This window comes from Sarcophilus harrisii, chromosome 1 (genome assembly GCF_902635505.1).
Source record: "Sarcophilus harrisii chromosome 1, mSarHar1.11, whole genome shotgun sequence".
Lineage (NCBI taxonomy): Eukaryota > Metazoa > Chordata > Mammalia > Dasyuromorphia > Dasyuridae > Sarcophilus > Sarcophilus harrisii.
Window position 1 is genome coordinate 16296966 of NC_045426.1, and position 22720 is coordinate 16319685.

A 22720-nucleotide genomic window follows, 5' to 3' on the forward strand; every position below is an offset into this window, starting at 1 on the left:
ACTCTTGCTCCTTTCATAAGGGTCAGTAGTTATAGTCACTTTTTGTGGATAACAGTCATAATAATAATATCTCTGATGTTTTCCCGAGTGTTTGGGTTTCATCCTTTTCTTTTTGAACTATCTCGATAGTCAGTCCTGCTACCTTCCAAATTATTTCCCCTTCCGCAGAGACGTCCAAGTTCAACTCTTCCAAGCTTTGTTCTTTACATTTTTAAAGAGTCATTTCTACTTCACTCCTCAGCTCATGAAGAAGAATTAGGTATAGAAATCTCTGCAGCTTTTTCTTCCATTTCCTCCCATCTGTTCATTGACTTTTCCCTGGTTCTATCCCTAAATGCCCCAGGGATGATCTAGGTTAGTCGGATTATTTGCCAAAACTCTTTAGAGTTGTTTCCCCACACGGCTTCTTACTCATTTATGAGGTGATATTCTTTATGGTTTTCCAGCATCCTCTGTACAACTTTATCAATGGATTAATGTTTTAAACCTGTGTTGCCCTTGGCTGCCATATCACTGCTTGGCAGGGAGATCGACTTTTCTGACTAGAATTCTCTGTTGTCTGTTTTCTGTCCTCCTTTGACTTTTCTGTGATGCTTCATTTACATTGTTTGAACTGTGCTAGACAATGATAATGTTCTGTGTCAGTATCTATTCTTTTATTCATTTCCCATTTGCAATGTCAACAACTTGTTCAAAGAGGTCAGTTTTGATTTGCCTCAGTTATATATCACGTTTCACTTTTATCCTCATTTGATAGTGATTTTTATCTTTGCTCTAAGAAGTTGACGTTCTGGTTGTAAATAGCTGATTTGAAAATGACTCACATTTTCCTGTTGTTTTCTGTTCAAATATACTTTTTTTTAAACATGTGTGATATTACTTGGTTTTCTCAGTGTTCACTATCTTCTAACTTTCTTTGAATATAATATCCTTTTTTATATGCTTGTATAATTAGGCCTTTGGCTACTTTCATTTATTAGTCCTTAACTGAATTTTCCAGCATACTTTTCTTTATTTTCCATACTGCTTACTTTTACACAGAAGCCCCTAAATGTTAAGATATCTGTTAACTGAATTTGGAAGACTCTTTTGAGCTTCTAGCATTCGTTTACCTCTTCCTCTGCTGTAATGTTCTGGTTCGCTTTCTGTATGTCTTGGGACCGGCCTTCGTTTTCAGCAGAGTAATCACCACAAGAATAGTCAGGGATAAAGCCCAGATTCTTTATTATCTCCTTCATAGTCTGTCTCCTTCACTTGGGACCTGGCCAGATTTCTGGAGGGCCTTCAGATGGGACTTGCTTTCAGTGGAGAAATGAAGGAAAGCCACAAGGAGCTTGATCAAAGATGGAATATCCCTCGTCCAGTCTTGTTGGCTCTTATATACTCTATTATAATTACATCATTGTAGGTGTCAATCTTGTAGAACTATATTAACTAGAGTGTCATTATCTTAATTCTACTGAGTTAACACCTCAATCATACTGAACTAGAGAACTCACATGCTAAACTAGATAACCATAAGGTAATGAGTTAACACCTTGTTTCAAGTATACTGCTCCAGAATTTGGGCCCATTACACTGTGCAACAGCTTTGACATGTAGTTGTAAGTATTTTCATGGTGTACTTCTAAATGTTTTTTTTTTTTTTTTTTTGAGCCCTCGAAGTCAGATGACCATGCGATCCCCAGTAGCTTTAAAAGCACAATAGAATCAACTGCAGCTAGTATATATCTCGAAGAAACATTGCATGTAGATAATGGATCCAGAATGGAAAAAAAAAAGAGAGGACATTGGTGAATTAATTGTTTCAATGACCTCAACCGTCCCTAAATCAGAATCCATCTTAACATTGGTGTGCTTTTTGTGATGTTCTATGGTTACAGATCACAGAAAATCACAAGGTCTGATGAATAAAGATTAGAGGTCATCCAGAGCCTAGTAGATTCATGATGGGTTTAATCAGGCTGTTGCATGTTAGGAATGATTACATGTAGAAAGACATTAACGGTATCATCAACGAGCTGTTTGCCTTGAAAAGGGAATACCTTGCCTTTGCTGGAAAAAGGAATTACTCTTGGTGTGAGGGTTGGACTAGATGAAAATACTAAGATCTCTTCTAGTTCTCAGATTCTTTAATTCTGTTACCTTTGTTGCATCCACCCATTGATGGAAAAAGATCCAGTGGGGTGGGGTCTCCCGAGTAAGACCTACAAAAAGAGAATGACCAACATTGGCCCTGGACGGGAGTGGACGGATGAATTGCACAGTGCACAGTGGGTGTAAATAGCCATAGTGATGACATCACAGATCTTGGAAGTACCCTTTAGTTCTTGCCATATTTATACCTTCTGACTCTTGACTTTGAAGAAAGAATTAGTGACTGGAAGTCGTAAAGCTTCTGAGTAGCGCATAGCCAAAGTACATATTGATTGCCTATCTGTATGACCCTGGGCAAGTCACTTAACCTCAATTGCTTCAGCAAAAAAAACAAAAAAAAAAAAAACAAAAAAAAAGTATATATTGATTGATTGATTGGACTTGAGGGTCATGGTCAATTTTTGGTCAAATTTCTCTACTGCATCCTTTTCAATTGTAGAGATTTAGCCTGAAGGGATCTCAAAGGAGGAATCCCAGGGAAGTTGTTCCAGGACACACAGGTTGTGCCGGAAATGGTGTTTGAGCTGACAATCTGTGATTCCAGAGCAGGTGCCCTTGCCACCACCATCTTGGAAACTGGCATAGAAACCAGCAACCCTCTTTGGCTTAGTGATGTCATCTTTCAGCTTATGTCTATCATGAGCCCTGGAAAGGGAGATAACCATGAGTACCAAGAAAAGATTTCTTGTTGCCTTAGGACATATGATGAAATCAGTGGGAGTCAGCATGTCATTTCAGATAGAAATGGCTTCAGAACTGAGAAAAACGTGAATTCAAATCCTTTCCCTGATACATCTATTTTGTATAACCCTGGCCAAGCCAGTTAACCTTAGTGCTCTGGGGAGCCCTTTAAAATTATAAGTTAATATTTAATATAATACTATATAACTTAAGAAGTCAGTAAATAAGTAATAGAGAAGGTAGAGAACTGTGTTGGCAGAGGGGGTTTCTTCCTCGGGGCCTCCCTGCGCCGTGAAATCTTCTCTCTTTCCATTTTTAAATTTACTTTCTAGCAGGAATGTCAGGGCCCCAAGGTTGTCCCAGAGCAGCCTCATCTTCAGAACACTGTTGAGAGGGTAAATGTTCTGATCACTTCCCCTGATCTGGAAGAAGATCAAGCTGGGATCAGTGACACGTCCCTGGCATAGTGACCCATTCTTTGGTCACAGCCACATATGGAAAATAAAGACGCAAAAAGATGCCTTTTCTACACAAGGGCTTCTCCTGCCCTTGGTCAGTCATGACTCAGAGAGATGAGCCCTTGCTGGGGTGTCTGTCTCTCTGTTTGGAGGTAACCTGGGCAGATGTGGGTGGTGAGGGCCTCCCCTGATCTTCCCTCCTCCTCCTTTTTGGGGCTGAGGTTGTGTTGCTGGAAGGTGGCTCTAGGAGATGATGATGATGATGATGATGATAATGAACATTTCTAAGCACCTCCTGGGTGCCAGATACTCTGCTGAGCACTTTATGACATTATCTCAGTCCCTCCTCATACTAATCTGGAAGGGGTCGGGCTGTGATGATCCCCATTTTGTAGGTGATGGAACTGAGGCAAAGTGAGGTAAAATGACTGTCCGTCACACTTATAGTAAGGTGTCTGTGGCTAGATTTGAACTCAGGAGTTCCTGACTCCAATCTTAGTGTTCCATCAACTGCACCACCATCTACCTTTCAAGTAGTCCACCAGGACACTTACCTGCATATAACTTGGCTCAGAATCAGACCAACACAGAAGCTAGAATGCCTTTGGAAAGTTTTCAAGAGTGCCCAATTACTGCCCCCCCCCCAATATCCTACCTTCAGCACTTAGGATTTCCAGTAATTTATGACTGTTAATTACCACAGCATCTATGCAACTAGGACCTGGTTACCAAGGATGACTTCCATGCAACAAGTGAAGGCAGCTTGGTGGCTCAGTGGCTATAGCTCTGGACTAAGTTCAAATCTTGTCCCAGATACTAATTACCTGTGGAACTCTGGGCGAATTGTTTCATGTTTTTCAACCTCAGTTTCCTCATCTCTAAAATAGGACTAATAATATAAAAAATATAATATAATAAATAATAAAATAGTCCTCCTGAGGCTCTTGTGAAGATCAGATGAAATAACACATTGAAAGTGTTCAATAAATCCAAAAGTCTTCAGTAAGTGCTACCTAGCTAGTAGTAGTTTCAAGAAATATTAAGTGACTCCAGGAAAGGTCTCCAGTGTAAACGACAGCCAAGACTGCATTATTTCTTATGGAATATTCAAACACCAAAAGTTTCATTCAGGCTTGTTGCGTAGATGTTCTATGGTGAATTTGTGGGAAGATGTGGATAGCAATCACGTGGGAGAAAATGCTGTGGATGGACAGTGATGTACCGCTCTGGTGTGAATATGGGACCACAGATTCTTCCTTTATGCCTGTCCAAGTCACTATTAACATAAATCTCTTTTTAAAATTTTATTTTTCCGAATACATGCAAAGATAATTTTCCTCATTCACCTTTGCAAAACCTTGTGTTCCAGATTTTTCTCCCTCTTTCCCCCTGCTTCCCTCCCAATCTGATATAGGTTAAACACATATGATTCTCTGAAACATAATTTCACATTCATCATTCTGTGCAAGAAAAAAATATGAGAAAGAAAAAAAAAGGTGAAAATACTATGTTTTGAGACACATTCAGTCTCCATAGAGATATGGATTGCTCTTTCCAGCCCAAGTCTATTGGAATTGCCTTGAGTCACCTCATTGTTGAAAAGAGCCACGTCCATCAGAGTTGATCGTCATATCGTCTTACTGTTGCTGTGCACAATGTTCTCTTGGTTCTGCTCATAAATCTCTTAAAACAATTTGAATTGGGACCCCAAAACCATCACTTCTAGGTGGAAATAGCTGCTTGGTGTTTTTAGATTCTTGAATGATCAGATTCTGTTGTTGTTGCTTTTTCTTCTTTAGGGGATTCGTTAAAGTTCAGCCAGGCTCCTCCTGAATTTTTATTGAGGTGATGTTTTCCTTTCTTCCTGCAGAGGCCTGAAGGGCGTGATTGTCACTCTGAGTGATAACGGCCATCTGCAGTGCTCCTACTTGGGTACAGACCCGTCTCTGTTCCAAGCCCCCAAAGTGGACTCTAGAGAAATAAACTATGAAGAGCTCGATGTTGAAATGAAAGAGCTACAGAAAACCATCAGAGATGTCAACAAATCCCCAGGTATGCACAGGACTGCTCAGCGGCCTGGCCCCCGTCACGGCCTGACGCACGTAGGGAGCAGCATCTTGTCTCCTGCATATGCGGGATTGCTTTTTGCTTCCTGACACTTCAAAATCACACCTATGAAAACAGTCGAGCCTTCAGCCTGTGAGGGATCTGTGTCTCATTTGTGTGTGGAGGCTGATGGGAAACCAGTGTCCTACTTAGGGGTGTGCTTCTTGCTAATATGATTTAGAAGTTGGCCGGCATTGTGTTTTTCTTTATGATCTAAAGTAAGCAGAAAATACCCGAGGTGAGGGACGGGATCGGGGGCTAGAGAGAACAGGAACGTTTTCATCTGTTGCTTCTTCATGTTCTCAAGTTTTCTAAAGTTACTTTTGTTACCTCTTTGAGAAGAAAGCAACACGGTGACGTGCGGTTGTGTCCACACCGTTTCCCCAAATTACAGGTATCTGTAACTTGTGTGTGCCATTTATGTGGGTGACTGTGAAGTCACCTGGGAGGAGCGTAACCAGTTGTGCACTGATTACCGGCAAGTCAGTTGCTAGCATCCCGAGTTTTCAGTGCTGCAATATTACTGTGTATTTGATTCCCAAGGATGTCATTTTATGATGAAATATTTTTCTCAAATAGCAAAACCTAGTGCTTTTCATTAGGCATATGAAAAACATTACTTTTCAGCATCAGGCCAGTGTATTGTTTTTTTTTTTTTAAATGGGAGAAAATATGGACTTTTTAAATGAAAAGCGATGTTGGAACAAGTAGGAATAATAAGAGAAGTGTAGCATCAAAGGCCAAGGAAAACAAAGGAACCAAGCTCCCTTCCTCCTTCCTTCGCCACACCCACTTCTATACATTGGATTCTATTTTATAAAGATGTTGTTGCTCTGATTCTCTTAGAGTGTTAGATAAAATACAGATTATTTTAAAGTTGGTAACACAGATTCAAGTGGGATTATGATGCAGTCCTGATCACGTTCTTTTATTACATTTTTAAAGGAAGAAAGCAAACTGAGAATTTTAAAAACTCAAAGGCTCAGAATGGATGAGTTTTTTCCACTTAGAGCATGTAAAGGAAGGCTGGGGGCACTTTGTTGTGTCATTTCAGGTTCACCTTGAAAGGAGCTAAACTTTGAGGTGCCCTTTTGAGGAAGACAGGATTTTCCTTGGCTCAATGGAATACCCATGACAGTCTTAGGTTCCTTCAGTTTAATTTAGGGGGAAAAGAAGGGAATAAGCATTTATAAAGTACCAGTTATATATTATAACTATATATAGTTTTATATATATATACTATATATAGTATATATACTAGGCTATATACTAAGGCGCTATACTAGGAGTTTTATAAATAATATCTTGTTTGATCCACACAATCAAAACTGGAGGGTTTTTTTTTTTTTTTAAAAATTATCCCTGTTTTTTATAGTTGGGGGAATGGAGGCTAAGAGATCTTAAATAACTTGTTCAGGATTACAAAGCCAGTGAGTGTCTGAGGTAGAATTTGAACTCAGGTCTTCCTGACTCTAGGCCCAGCATTCTGTCCACCATACCACCTAGCCATTTCAACTTAATTGGCACTTCGTGAAAGAGATGCCAAAATGAAAACTCCCAGCAACATTACAGCCAAATTTCAGACCTTCCAGATCAAGGAGACAGCATAAGGTTATCTACAGGAAAGAATTGGAGGTTTGGAGTGTGATATCCTAGAGGACAGAGGAGCTAGGATTACAAGCAAGAGTCACCTATCCTGCAAAACAGAGTATACTCCTTGAGGGGTAAAATGGATGTTCAGTGAAGTAAAGGATTTTTACAGCATTTCTGATGAAAAGATCAGAGCTGCATAGAAAATGTGATTTAAAATTCAAGATGCAAAAGAGGTATAAAAAGGTAGACAGGAAAGAGATTTCATAAGGAATTTGATAAGGTTAAGTGCTTTATATTCCTGCATGGGAAGATGATATTTCTAGCTCTTTAAACTTTCTCATTATTAGATGATGGTTGTTTGTCCTTTATTCTTGTAGAGGCCCATGAGATCGGGGAGGAGATGCCATGACGTGCAAGAGAATTGGATTTTAGTGAGGGAGGCTGGGCAAGGTCACCTGCCTCAGTTTCCCCTCTGGAGACATCTGGGTCTGGTGGCCAGATATAGATCAGGACCACTGGAGGTGCAATGGATAGAGTGCTGGACTTCCTGAGTTCAAATCTGACCTCAAACACTTATTAGGGCAGTTAGAAATAGAAGTGTGCATTTGAATGTGATGGTATGATTATCTAAAAAATAAAGTTAAGGGATGAGAAAGAAGAATACACTGGGAAAGGGAAAAGGAATAGGTAGAATAGGATTAATTGTCTGATGTAAAAGAGGCCTGAAAGAGATTTTACAGTGGAGGGGGAAATGTGGGAAGTGGGGGAGGAAGTACACGAACCTTACTCTCGTTAGAATTATCTGAGAGAGAAAATAATGTGCACACTCAGTTCAGTGTAGAAATCTCATATAGGAAAGGAAGGGGATAAGAGAAAGTGTTGGGAGGGGAGCTGATAGAAAGAAGGGCAGTTTGGGAAAGGTAAAAGTCAGAAGCAAAACTTTGAGAATGGTAAAAGGAGAGAGAGAGAGCAGGATAAATGGGGAAAACAAGATGGAAGGAAATATTTGGTAATCATTCCTGTGAAAAACACTTTTTATAGTGAGTTTCTCTGATAGACTTTTTTCTTCTCACACATAGGAAAACTGAATTAGATTTCTAGAAATAAGAAGCATTCCTCAATTGATAACTGGTCAAAGGAGATGAAGAACTGGTTTTCAGACAGAGTAATTAATCAAAGCTATAATCATTTTTTTTTTAAAATTTAATAGCCTTTTATTTACAGGTTATATGCATGGGTAACTTTACGGCATTAACAATTGCCAAACCTCTTGTTCCAATTTTTCACCTCTTACCCCCCCACCCCCTCCCCTAGATGGCAGGATGACCAGTAGATGTTAAATACATTAAAATATAAATTAGATACACAATAAGTATACATGACCAAAACGTTATTTTGCTGTATGAAAAGAATCAGACTCTGAAATATTATACAATTAGCTTGTGAAGGAAATAAAAAATGCAGGTGGGCATAGATATAGGGATTGGGAATTCAATGTAATGGTTTTTAGTCATCACCCAGAGTTCTTTCTCTGGGCGTAGCTGGTTCAGTTCATTACTGCTCCATTAGAAATGATTTGGTTGATCTCGTTGCTGAGGATGGCCTGATCCATCAGAACTGGTCATCATATAGTATTGTTGTTGAAGTATATAATGATCTCCTGGTCCTGCTCATTTCACTCAGCATCAGTTCGTGTAAGTCTCTCCAGGCCTTTCTGAAATTATCCTGTTGGTCATTTCTTACAGAACAGTAATATTCCATAATATTCATATACCACAATTTATTCAGCCATTCTCCAACTGATGGACATCCATTCAGTTTCCAGTTTCTAGCCACTACAAAAAGGGCTGCCACAAACATTTGTAAAGCTATAATCATATGAAAAAATGCAAATTAAAACAACTGAACTACTTACTACTTCATATTTCCAGATTGGCCAAATATGATGGAAAAGGAAAATAACAAATAGGAAAATGAAAACACAAATTAAAAATCAAACATAAAATTATAAAAATAAAACATACTTTTGGTGAAGTTGTATATTGATTCAACCATTCTGGAGAGCAATTTGGAATTATACCCAGAAGGCTATAGAAAACTGTGTCATACCCTCAGCAATGCCATTACTGGATCTGTATCCCAAAAAGATTAAAAAAAAAAAAGAAAAAGACCTATGTGTACAAAAATATTTATAGTAGATCTTTTAGTGGTGGCAAATAATTGGAAATTGGGGGATGTCCATCAGTTGGGGAATGGCTGAGCAAGTTGTATATGATTGTGATAGAATGTTATTATGCTTTAAGAAATGATGAGCAGAATGCTCTTTAAAAAAAATGGACTTACTGTAACTGATGCAAAGTGAAACAGAAGAACATTGTACCCAGTGATAGCAATATTGTAGGATGATCCACTCTGGATAATGTAGCTATTCTCAGCAACACAGTGATCCAAGACAGTTCTGAAGAACTTATGATGAAAGAAGAGCTGGTAATGCCTGAATGGGAGATCAAAGATTTTTTTTTTTACTTCTTTCATTTTTTTTTTGTCTGTGTTTCTTTCTCAGAATGATTTATGCAAAAATATGGGATGGGAAATGCATGACTATTATATGTATAATCCATATAATTTCATTATATGGAAAATGCATGGCTACATATGTATAATCCATGTCAAATTGTTTGTTTTCTCAATGGGTAGAGAGACAAGAGGGAGAAAATTTGAAACCCAAAATTTGAAAAAAATATTAAAATTGTTTTTACATGCGATTGGGAAAAACAGAATATTAAAAAATTAACATATTGGTCAAAATGACAAATCAGTTTATTTTTTAAAAGGAGAAAAAATTATTTCTCTGCAAAATATATGAGAATACAGACTATTAAATCCTTTTTTTGTGTGAAAATGATTTGTCATTTTATAAAAGTATTAAAAGTTACTTGATATCAAATATATGTTTAAAGTCAAAATGCTAAACATTTTGTTGACCATTATTCACTTAAATATTCACTATTCTGATTGACTTAAATTTATCAAAAGTAGTGCTCATATGTGAAAAGTTCTATTCAGTTGGAAGGACTTCAATTGTCTAGTTTATATAAGCTCCTTCTCCACCATCCCCCCTGGTGGTTGTCTAGCTGCTACTTCGGGGGGAGCTTGTAACCCATTCTACTTTGGATCAAACACCTGTGTGCACGTATGTCCATGTGTACAAATACACACCCACACGTGCCCTCAGCTTTTATTGTTGAATTGTTCAGTTGTGTCTTGTGCTTTGTGACTCTCCATTTGGGGTTTTCCTGGCAAAGAGGCTGGAATGGCCATTTCCTTCTGCTAATTTTATAGATGAGGGAACCGAGGCAAACAGAGGTGAGTCACACAGCTGGTGAGTGTCTGAGGTCTTCCATAATATCACTCTGCCCAAATGCACCCACCCACTTACATATGTACACACAGCACATGTGCAGGTTCTCTATATACATATAATACATATGTATCTACACGTGTTGCCAGCCAGTCAACAAGCATTTATTATTTAATTAATAAATTGTTGTTCTAGGCCCTGTCCTCAAGGGACTCACATCCTAGTTGGGGAGACAACAGGTCAGAAACAAGATACATAGATAGAGTGTCTGTAGTAAGACATTCACGCTGAGCTAGTCTCATCCCTCTTGACAGGCACAGATTTATAAGGCAGGACTGTTTCTGTATGTCCTAGAATAGGGTATTAAAACAGATTTTCCACTATTGCCTCAAGAAACCCAAAAATGGGGGAAGTTGGCCTGATGATGGTCAGATTGTAGGAATGGCTGGGGGAGAGCATTTCCTCCCTGCCAGGCTGGTAGAGGCTTCTAAATTTGTTGTCCCTCCCTCCCTCCTCCCTCCTTTCCTCCTCTTCTCCTTCCTTCCTTCCTTCCTTCCTTCCTTCCTTCCTTCCTTCCTTCCTTCCTTCCTTCCTTCCTTCCTTCCTTCCTTCCTTCCTTTCTTCCTTCCTTCCCTCCTTCCCTCCTTCCCTCCCTCCCTCCCTCCCCCTCCTTTCTTTCCCCCTCCTTTCCTTCTTTTCCTCGTTTCCCACACTTACCACATATACAATCAATGAACAAATCCTGAAATCACTGTTCCCTCTCTCCACCCACTTTAGTTCATCCATTCTTTCTCTATAAAAATCCTATTCTTCAATCCACATTCAGTCTCCATTGTTCTCCTTCTTGATGTGGATGGCATTTTCCTTCCCAAATCTGTTGGAATTGCCTTGGATCACCACATTGCTGAGAAGAGCTAAGTCTGTCCTACTTGATCTCCACATAGTTTTGCTGTTGCCATGTACAATGTTCTGGTTCTGCTCACTTTGCTCAGGATCAGTTTGGGGTATTCAGGCTTTGCTGAAATCATCCTGAAGCTACTCATTTCTTACAAGGGTTTGGAAGTGAATGAGTGTGAAGCAGTAGAGTTGCAAACAGAGAGAAATATGGAAATAGGCATTGATAAAGCAACAGACATGAGAAACCGAAAAATTCAGAAGAGCACAGAAATGACCCTTGTGTGGCTACTTTATTGTCAGATTTCCTATGCACCTAAAAGCCGAACCACATCCTAGAATCTATTTCCTGCACATTGGAATGTTTGTTGATAGTTATGCAATTCATAATAAAAATACATTTAAAGATCTCTCTGTAGTCTAATTGATAGCTTTAGAATTAAAAATTTTACGCTCTTTTAAGTTATGTTTTTCATTTAACTGAGATTTTTCCATTTGTTATAAAATCAATGAGATTATTTCCAAAGTGGAAAATAAACATGGGGAAACCATTTCTAATGATGGTTTTTAGGGGGCAAGACTAGCATTCCTGTGGCAATATTTAACTTGGACCTTTCTTTGCAGGTCCTCTGACGCTGTCTGAGAAAGAAGATTTTCTGTCGGTTTTTGCCACCGTCTCCTCCACCCTGGATAGTGTGTCTGTATGTGAATTCATTTACTGGGGGGGAGGGTTGTTGTGAAGAATCAGTGCTGGTCATGGGGGTGAGGATGCAAAATAGGATTAAGGCCCAAGTAGGAATTTCAGAAGGTCAGTTTGGGCTTGGTTAGCTCCAAAATAACACAGTTCCTTGCTCCCTACAAGGGAGAGATGCAGCAGCAGCAGCTGGTAGCACCTACCTGTCCATTTCCTTACACACCTGTCTGTGCACATAAGAGTTTTAAGAGGGCCAGATATCTCTTCTCTCAGTCAGGCCAAGCCAAAGACCTCAGGCACATACGTCCGGTGGGCAACGAGATGGGGTTCAGCTGAAGTGCACATGATGAGCAGAGTCCCTTGGTGTGGGGTCTAGCCCAGCTAAATTTAGAGAGGCTGGTTGGAACCTGGATGAATGGCATGGCCAATGCAGCTCATGAAGTATGTTTGAAGGCAGAGAAGGATTGTCATCGTAATGGGGGAGGGCAGAATCATACTGGTGAAATCACAGATCCTTAAAGTCTCATAACAGGCTCTGATAACTTCTTTTAAAGGTCTACAGTTGATTGAGCTTCATCCATAGCCACTATGACTTTTGGGGCCTCTTAGAACCATAATCCTTGTTGCTTGAGTTGGTATCTCTTACAAAGAAGCAGTATGTCCCCCCTTTTTTGGAGGGACCAGCAATCTCCCAGCAGTATTTAGCTTCCTGAAACCATTGTGGAATGGGAGCCGTCTGCACCTTTATTTTTCCTCTTTCTTTCTTCTCTGCCGGGGCCGATGCTATGAAGTGACAACAGGGCAGAAGGTTTAAGTTGGTTTGGAGTAGGGTTTGTCTGCAGAGGCTTACAAGTGGGACAGTTCTCGGTCAACCAGCCCGGTTCCTCAGTCCCTTTGCTCCATGCATGAGATTAATTGAACTCTGGTAAGCCACATTTCACAGTCTGCACTCTGGGGCCAAGGGGATCTGTGAAGGGGCTAAACTCTTCAGAGTTGGTCAACTTAGCCCAATGAGCCAGCACAGAGAGTTGGCTGTGTTTAGCTCTCCTGCCCTGTCATTCAGCCTGGGAAATCGCTTCAGTGCCAGAAACTAGTATAATAAGTAGTTTTCATGTGATTTTCAAAGACACACTGTCCAAACTGTCCAAACTCTGAGACCCAAGGGATACTACAAGTCACGTCACCATGCCATAGCTCAGTGAAGGGAGTGAGCTTTAAAAACATGCTACCACGTAGGCCCTGACGCACACAGGACAGGTGCTGTTCCAGACCTTCCAACTTAGTGCATGGTTTTTCATCTGGCCCGATGTCGTGGTCGTGAGATCTGCGGCTTTTCATTGGCCAGTCGGCACTCCCACCTCTCCTCATTTCATGAGGGATGGCTTTTGGCTTTGGGCCACACCCTTTTCAAGATTTTTTTTCCTAGGTGACTTTCAACATAAGTTATTTAGAATGAGTGATTGCCTTTTGGTATCCTAACAGCTGTAGGTATTTTCAGGAAATGGCCTTGACAAGAAACTTGATATTGTGGTGATCTACCTCACTCTTTCCTCTGGGGTCTTTTTCCAGCACCATCCTTCCTCCTTTGATGTGACTGTTGTCAGGACCCATCATTCATTTGTAAAAGAGCAGCCACTAGCAAAGGGAATACTGTTGGGAAACAGACAAAATAATGAGCCTGGCTAAAATGGCATTCTTTCTTCTCTACCTTTCCTTTTTGGGAGATGCTGTTTTGTATGCACTGTTCCTCAAGTACTGAGATGCTCAAAGATGTTCATGTATTAAGAAAATGGAAAGAGAAGGGCACATTTCATTTTTAGCTCCATCTTTGCAAATGGAAGAAACAGAATTTTGTTCTTTGAATGAAAAGCCCAGCTTGAAATCAAGCTTGGATCTTGGATCTTATGTCATCTAGACTCCCTCTCATTTACAAATGAGGAAATTGAGAGTCAGGGAAGGGACTTGCTGATGGTCACACTGATAGGAAGTGGCAGGAACTTGAACTCACGTCTTTTGATTGCACATTCATTCCATATTCATCTCTCCACTTTACCCACAATTAAGGAAGATCAGATCTTGATGAGATGAACGATGTAGTTTATATTATTTTGATAAATTTAAGGATCTGTGATTTGGAGGGATGTGGGGCCTTCCTCTGCCAACACTAAATTCATCTCATCCTTCACTTGGCTCCATGTGAATGGTTGCCGGAGGTCTAGAGAGATTGGGAGCCTTGGCTCATGACCATAATGCTTTTGTCATGTGTAGGTCTTGAGCCCAATTCTTCCTGTCCTGGTCCCATCTTTGCTCCTCCTCCTTCTACTATTTCTCTTAATCTGTGTGTTATACACACACACACACACACACACACACACACACACACACACACATATATACACACACTATATATATACATATATACCCACTATACATATACATATATACACACACTAAATTCTACTATATCTCTCATTTCTGAATTTTTTATATAGTTCTAGAAACAAGCATTTCTACTGGCTATTCCTTATAAAGAAACAAAATCATCAATTATTTTCCATTGGTTAGATAGGAATTTTATTTTATCTGCCCTTGCTTACTAAGACATGAATTTGAGTTGCACTTATTAGAGCAGACTCCATTGGTCAAATTTTATTTTTATTTTAAATATAGAGTGAACACAAAGTTGCTTCTAGAGACAAAACCTTTTTAAAATGCAGAAAATGTATCCCAAAGAAAGTCAGCTGATCTAATGATGGAAGTCTTTTTTTGGGGAATAATTATCACCAGTCACCAGAAGTTAACATTTAAAGCCTTTTAGCCTTAAAAACTTAATCTCTTTTGGTATTAAGGAGCAGTTCTGAGAATGTGATTCCTCTTTAGGAGAGAAGGTGCCTTTCTCCAATTGAATGTGCAAGGAAGGCTTTTCAGAATGGAAAACAAGATGAGATTTACAGGCAACATAAACATCAAGTTTGGAGAAATAGATAGTTTCAGCATTCAAAGAGATTGGACATTAATGTCTTTGGTGATATAGAGTGTGACCTTTTCTCTCCCCCTTTCTGTGGGATCTTTTAAATCTGAGTTTATGTCTCCCTAAAAGAGGAGGTATTAAAATCTTCGTTGTATATTTTAGTCTGTCGTCAGAGTGATAAATGCTTTACAGTCAATTCCCTGTTTAGCTGTTTGATGGTGGGGAGTTTATATTGCATCCATTGTATTCTCTCATTCATGTATAATATTGTGATCGCTCTCCCCCTTCCCCCCTGCTATCCCCTGTTTCCTGATTCTCTCTTTCTGTCTCCACAGCAAGCCACCAGCAATGAAGTGGGAGCCGAAGTCGTCCCCTCTGTCACAGTGAAGGTATTGAGCAAACCCTAGGTGGCCGCATGCCAGACAGTAGCCCACATTTCATCCTGGCGTTCTCCCTGCAAGTAGCTCACGAAATGGGCAGTAAAGCCTCCAGGGGGATTCATGTTTCAGGGCTTGTTCCTTCAGCCGGGGGAGCGGACGGCCTTATCTGTGGTGACAAATTTCCTGACGAGGTACGCTGTAGCATGAGTCTCATTTAGGACTGCTTTTGGATGGAAGGGAAGGCTAAGGGTTGTCCTGCAGCCTTCATGTGACTGGGCCTGGACATATGCGGTTTTGGCGAAACCATACATATCTCATGGGGAATCGGAGGGACGGGGAGAGATGCAGGAGATTACGCTCACCAGGGCTCGCTTCCAGAGCCTGACAGCATAACGAGGCAGAGGATCGCCCCTCTTCTGGTCTTAGAATCTTTCTGATGATTTGGGCATTCTATGGTTGCTTGATCCCAAGCCTCTTCTGCAACATCTAAGACAGATCGTTCTGGCCTTGTCCTTCGGTGAAGTTGGTGATAGAGGGAAGGAAGGTGCTCTGTGGGGCCTGGACCTCATGCAGTTATTCTCCCCTGCTCTAGCAGCCTCCCTCATGGTGATTGAATTCAATGAGTGCAGATGCCTCCCAACTCTGCCTTCATCCTCCTGTCTCCTGCTTGGTCTGCACCCCTAGCTGCCAGGACATTTCCACTTTGGGTTTCCCATAGACTCCCAATCTCCCTGTCCACAATGGAACTCCTATTTTTCATCTTTCTATAAAAGCCATTGGGAGGCATCTTTGTATGATGGGAAGATCAGTGGATCTAGAATCTGGGAATTCAAACTCAGTCCTCACCTCTGCTACTTCCTGCCTCCGTGGCCTCCTTTTTCCATCTGTTTCTTCATCTAGAAAATGAAGGAGTTGGACTCTTCAGTGGCCTTTGCTGTCCTTGTCAGCTCTGTCGGTGATGTGTAATTTTGCTTCTTGGGACCACCATGCTTCTGGTCCCGTGGCTTCCCATCCACTGAGTTTCCCTTGACACTCACTCCTGGTGTTCTTCCTCTTACATCTTCCCTCTCTGTTGCTCTGCTCCTCAGTTTGATGACCGCTGCCTTTGCAGACACTCTCTGCTTCACCTCATGCTGTGGCCCACCTCTCTCTACTGCTCCAAAACCAGCAATGGCTCCCTATTGTCTCCAAGGTTAAGTGGAAACTTAAAGTCGTGGCCTTCAGAGCCCCTCCCCACTCACCACAGACTGCTGTATTCTCTTCTCTGGTCCCTGCCCCAGTACTTGCTGCCTCCTGTGCCTGAGATGTGATGTTTACCTCAGGCTTCCCCCTTTCTAATCCCTTTCTGGGAACCCCTGTCCCCATTGCGGATCTCCCTAATTACCTTGGAATTACCTGGAAATACTTATCTGTGCCAGAAGCTGCATTGGGTAGTAGATTCAAGCCCTGTGTTTGTTGTTTCTGCCTCCTGAGGAGTCAGGACCGATTGATTCTCTTCACGGGCAACCCGGCGCTAAGTGCAGTGCGCAGCAGCGAAGGGAACCAAGCAAATGCAGCTCATCAATCCATTGCTTCCTGACCCAGAAGCCAGCTTCTGTCTGCCGTACCGGTCGGCCTCGCCTTTCAGTGTGCCAGAAACCAAACTCATATGTTTCTTGGGCATTTAGTGTATGGCCTGCTAAGCACTATTCTTTTGGGGGGAAAAACCCAGTTATCATTTCCTCAGTGCTGGAAACCAGAAAATTGTGGATTTTGGCAGTTCAGGCAAAACTTGCTTGGTGCCCTCTCCCTCCCTGTTTCTGTCTGTCTCCCTCTCTCCTTGTCTCTCTCCTTCTCCCTCCCTCTCTCCCCTTTCTCTGTCTCTCATCACTTTCTCACCCTTCATACACAAACATACACATATACATGTACTTGCGTACATATATACACACATGTTTGCACACTTATACACACACGACTACTCAGATTCTTGGTTGCTGCCCTTGGAGGGCGTGGAACATTGCCAATTGGGTTAGTTTTCCCTGGATCCAACTGGTGGCTCCATTTGGGCTCTTTGGCTCTGTGCTGAAGGCAGCCCACATGTGTAACTGCTCCCCAAGCTCCTTTTTTGGGATTCTGCCATGGGAAACAAGGGTGGTCTTCTCCAGTTTTCTCTCCCCCAACTCCCAAATCCAATCAAAAGCTCCATCCCCTTAATGCTACTTAGTTTAGAAAAGCATTAGTGGCAAGAAGTCAAGTGCTTGCACAGTAAAAACACTGAGTTTCAGGAATGATCTGCAGCTGGGCTTTGGAGGGCTTTGGATGGTTCATCCTGCACATGGAGTCAGAAGCATTTTGTGTCTACACGGCTCCTGTGTAGAATCCGCAGATCTGGGTTCAATCTCCCTGGACCTTCTTGCCTGGACGATGCTGGCCAAGTCATTCCCTTCCGTGTCCTTTGTAGGACAAGAGGATCGGAGGTGGTAGCCTCCAACTTTTGCCTCCTGTTCCCACGTTGGATTTTCCCATGGAGCAGCAACATCACATTAAGGGACTGAGAAGAACCATTTCCTTTACTAGAAGAGTCTTCCCTAGTCTAGATGGCTGAGTTGTACGTTTTGTGTCTTCTTGCTGAGCAGTACTGTTTAGTGGGGAGATCTGGCTGGGAGTGCTGGTCCTGCCACATACAGCCTGCACCACCTTGGGTCTCAGTTTCCTCGTCTGTAATGGGATAGCTTTGGGCTCATTGACCTTTGAAGTCTCTTCTAAATCGATGGTTCTGTACCCTCAAGAGATTTGTGCAAGACCTGTCAGATTATGGCGTGGGGACCCCTTTATTCAGCCCGATGGCTTCTCTGCAGAGTCTAGACATAAATCTCCCCTTATGGTTATGTATCACAATGGCAGCCAAGATGTGCGGCCATATAAGTTTCCAGGATAGTAAATAAATCCTCTTAATGGAGACCATTTTTTCCATCCGTTCCAAGTGAGTGAAGATGAGGCTACCTTCAGTTTGGGCTCATGATGCGTGACCATCTATCCAGGCAACCAGGAAGGACTTTGGGGTTATGCTTATATAACAAGGATGAAAATGCGGGCTCATGTTTCCTAAGGATTGTATTTCAGTTTGCAAGGGAAGCTAGAAATACCATGGAAAATCCTTAAATTATTCTCCCCCACCCACTCCTGCAACTTTGCCTCTTTTGCCCGATTCAAATAGAAGATTTACTCTAAGCCAAGTCTTGGTTAACGTTTTGGACTTTCTGACCCACTTCTTGGATCCTGTGGTTATTTCTTCGATTGCTCCTGTTGCATTGTTGGCACCCAATAAATCGAGGCTTGTGGATATCATATCACACGACACACGTCAACCAGATGCCCAAGAGTGAACCCCTCTTGGATGTAATTCAGTATCAATTTGGGTGGGGAACAGCAGTAGCACGGACCCTAGATAAAGGTTCTCCTGTTTGTTTCTTGTCTTCAGCTGTTGGTTTTATTTTTTAAAGCAGAGAAAGTGAGGATGGTTTAATTTAGTTCCGGTGGGCAAGTGCTTGGCACGTGGTTGGTTCGCTTTGGTGTTGGAAAGAAGGCAGTGACCTCGCCCTCTGCCCACAGCCCGCCGAGGTTTGACGTCTGGGTTGAAGTGTTGTCTGGAATAATTAGGATGTCTTGAAGAAGCCCAGGCCCTGGGAACTTGGGGTACGGTAGTCACTTCCACTGGTCGTCCTGCCAGTTTCCATGAGTGTTTGGTGTTGGTTTTGCTATAATGGTTAGTGCAGATATAATGTGAGTACTTAGCAGAGCTGCTGAGGCTTATGAAGGAAATATGTCCCTCAAAATAGATAAGGGATATTTCCAGAATTTATTGGGATACATTGGGGGAGGTAGAAATGGGCATGTCAGACAATGCAAACAGAAATGGATGACACTAATCCATCCACGAGGATTCCCATATTGACTTAGTTTTAAAATGTTGTATTATCTATATTTTTTGTATTTTTAATTATTTTATTAAATGTTTCCCAGTTATATTTCATTTGATTTGCTTCATGTGGTAGCATGGCACAGACCACATGCGGCCTGTGTATTTGACACCTCTGTGGCACATCGCCCCAAATTATCCCTTTATTCACCATTCCATAGACTGCTGGGCTTCTGGGAAGGGAAGGGAAGCCTCCCCCTCTAAAGAAGTCTCTGTGATTTGAGCTCTGTGATTCTTCTTATGGTTTGGTCATTTCACATCCAACTTGCGTTAGCCTAATTTGGGGTTTTCTTGGCAGAGATCCTGGCGTGGTTTGTCGTTTCCTTCTCCAGCTCATTTTAAGATGAAAGAATTGAGACAGAGTTAGCTGATTTGCCCAGGGTCTTCCAGCTGCCAAGTTCCCAAGGCCAGATTTGAACTCAGGAAGATAAGTCTTATTGACTGGTGTTCTGTGTCCCTGAGAGGCCCTGGAATTTCATGATAGAATCGGGCAAAGAGAAGTAGAGTCAAGAGAGGAATGATTCCACCTTTTGTGAGGGAGCCAGAGTTTGGCTCCTTGACTTTTGACTTTGAGCTCTGATTAGAGTGTTCACTGGAAGAGGCAAAGAGAGAAAAGACATTGTCTTGGATATGGAAATAAATCCAGTGGAGAGAAGTGTGATGGGTTTGGGCGCACTGAAATCCATTGCAAAAGGATCCCATTAGAAATGATGGAAGGAAGCCATCAGAGAAGTAAGTGGCCAGGGAAAATAGGGACAGCCAGATCCTGAGTGACCAGCCTCGGGGCTCTGCTGGCACAAGATCAGGAGATAAGAGAAGGGCCTGCAGTACATTGGTGGGCTCCTTTGGGGGAATTAGGGGAGGGTCTCAATCTCCAACAGTGGAGGGACATGCACATCGATGAGATCTCACATTAGATTTATCCAGATTTGAAGAAATGTGTTCAGGGTCCCATCTGAAGGGCTGTTTAGATGAAGAAGCCATGATCCTGTCTTCAGGGAGCTGTGAGACAAGTCCTGAAATAAGTATAATTCTAGACCAGTTTTTTTGAATGTCAGTGAACTAGGTTGTGGTGGGGGGGCTGAAAGAGAAGGGAGAGCTGGGAAGATATTGTGAAGGTAGAATGGAGAGACAGATGATGGAGAAACAAACTGACTTAATGGTGGTACCATTAATAGAAATGGGGAAATCAGGAAGAGTATTTCTTCTTGAGATGAAAACAATGAGGACTTCAGTGTTCCTGAGTAATACATAGACGTGCTCACCAGTCAATAGGAGCAGCAAATAGCCTACTTTGTGATATTTTTGTGTCATCAATGCTTGGAAGAGTCTTCATGATATCAAAAATGTCCCTGGTGATTGTTCCCCGCTGGTTGAGGTGTTTCTAGCCTATTGGTGGTGGGCCTTGCTTCTTGCCAACTAATCCTAGTGATAGTAATCCTGATTTAGAGATGGGGTGGAAATGGTCTGCTCTGGTTTTAAGTCCAGGCCCTGTGGGAAGAAGATCCGAGAGGATTATTATTAGAAGGTTCACTACCAAGTGGACCCATATACTTGCAAGGACCATAGCCTATGATTTGGAAAGGTTGTGGTTTGTGGCTGTGGAGAGGGATGCACCATGGCCACCCTGGCACTCTTGGATCATTGAAGTTTTTTTCTGAACTAGCCCAGAAACAATACTGTTTTTGGTAAATACTTTGTCTTCTACTTGCTTTTAGGTCATGATACAGAGCCGGGTACCTTTGCAGAAAACCAAGTTGTCTGTTTATATCGAGCCACCATTAGCATCCACCTGTGATCATTTCATCTTTGATTCCTTAGGTAAGTTCCCACATATGTTTTTCATTTTTCTGAGAAGCTTGTGAGCTTCTTGATGTCAGGCCCCAGGTTTTGTGCTTTGCTACCTCTGGAGCCCTGAATTCAGTGCTCAGAGCTCAGAGCACGGTGGGCCATGGGCCAGCGTTGAGCTGAGCAGGAATCCTTGGTATCACGTCTGACCAGTGGTCATCTGGGCTCCCGTGAACATCACCAGTGCATGGGAATGTTTTCCAAGCATCCAGTCCTTGGATCAGATTGCTAGGAGGCATTTGCTGTCATCAAATAAACTTCAATATTCCTTGCTGGGACTTTTGTACCCATTGATTTTCTTTCTGTCCCAAAGCTAATCTAGACAAATTGATCCTTTTTCCATATGAGGCCCTTCACACATGGGCAGACAGCTCTTATGTTCCAGTCCATCCTGGCCCTCATGTGGCAGACTGGATAGAATGCTGGGCCTGAAATCAGGAAGATCCAGCCTCAAATGTGGTTCTGGGCAATTTACTTTACTTCTGTCTGGTTCAGTTTTCTTGCCTGTAAATTGAGGATAGCAACAGCACCAGCCTTCCATGGTTGTCATGAGCATCAAATGAGATAATCACTGAAAAAGCACAGTGCCAGTAAATGAGGCATAGTAAATACTTCTTCCCTTTCTCGTCATATCAAGTCTTCTTGTCTTCAAGCTAATCATTTCCAGTGCTTTTAGTCAAGTCCCATGGGGCTCAGTTCTCTATCCTACCCCCATCCCCAGGTCATCCTCCTTGGGCTCCTCGCTTCAGTTTGCCAGTGTCCTTCAGGTTTCCCAGAACTGGATGACGTGCTCTACCATGGAGAACACAGACTGTTCCTCCTTTATTTTGAACATTGTACTTTTATTAATGCGGCCCAAGGGAGTTTGCCATATATCCCATATATCTTTGCTACGTTGTCGTGCTCCCTGATCTGCATGGGATTCACAGCTCAGCTGGTCCTCGAGTGCTTCTTGCTTGTTCAGTTGATTTAAAAATCCCAAAGTAGGGTCTCTTAATGGGTTTTGTCTCCTTGGAAAGAACTTATCATTTAATCCCTCAAGATCTTGTAAGATGCCAGTCTGTCTGCCCCAGGTCCATTTAGGGGCACATACCTGTCACTTTTGTCTTCATCCACGACTCTGGCCCTGGCACTGACCTGATGCTCTTTGGCTGCTGGTAAAGCCCTGGGATGTTCAGTGCAGGAGAAGGACCCAGGAGTTCCTTTTGGCTTGTGTGGAGCAGTGCCTGGTCCAGGTCTGCTGCCCCAGGTCATCCCTTTAACCTCAGCATCCTCCAAAATGAGAGCAGGCACTTTGCAGGGTTCTCTCGGCCTTTCAGGTCTTGGTGGGTCTTATGGGACTTGGCCCAGAGGTGTGCTTACTCGCCTTCCCTGATACCTTGATGTTAAATGGGATTCCAGAGTGGCAGTCCTTGGAGGTCCAGAATCACAGCTCCCAGGTCCCTCCTCCAGAACTTGGATCTAAAGAAAATCTCCTGACTGAGCTGGCCTCCCGAGGAGCTTCTCTTGATGGGCTGGAGCAGTTCCAGTTGTTGCAGTTTTTCCTTAAAGTCTCCACATTTTCTCCCCCAGGTTAGAGGTCAGAAGGAAGCAGTGGAATCAGTCCTTGAAATGTT

The 22720-nt window shown here is 42.1% G+C and overlaps 1 protein-coding gene across 4 annotated transcripts in view; it reads left to right on the top strand.

Moving 5' to 3' along the window:
- BBS9 (Bardet-Biedl syndrome 9) overlaps positions 1-22720 on the top strand; it is a 282920-nt gene that overhangs the window by 82076 nt on the left and 178124 nt on the right. For all 4 annotated transcript variants that reach the window (XM_031952936.1, XM_031952951.1, XM_031952944.1 and 1 more), the window contains 4 exons: positions 5167-5348; positions 11875-11951; positions 15251-15304; positions 20975-21077. In XM_031952936.1, coding sequence (XP_031808796.1) covers positions 5167-5348; positions 11875-11951; positions 15251-15304; positions 20975-21077 — 416 coding nt within the window. The remainder of the gene's footprint in view (positions 1-5166; positions 5349-11874; positions 11952-15250; positions 15305-20974; positions 21078-22720) is intronic.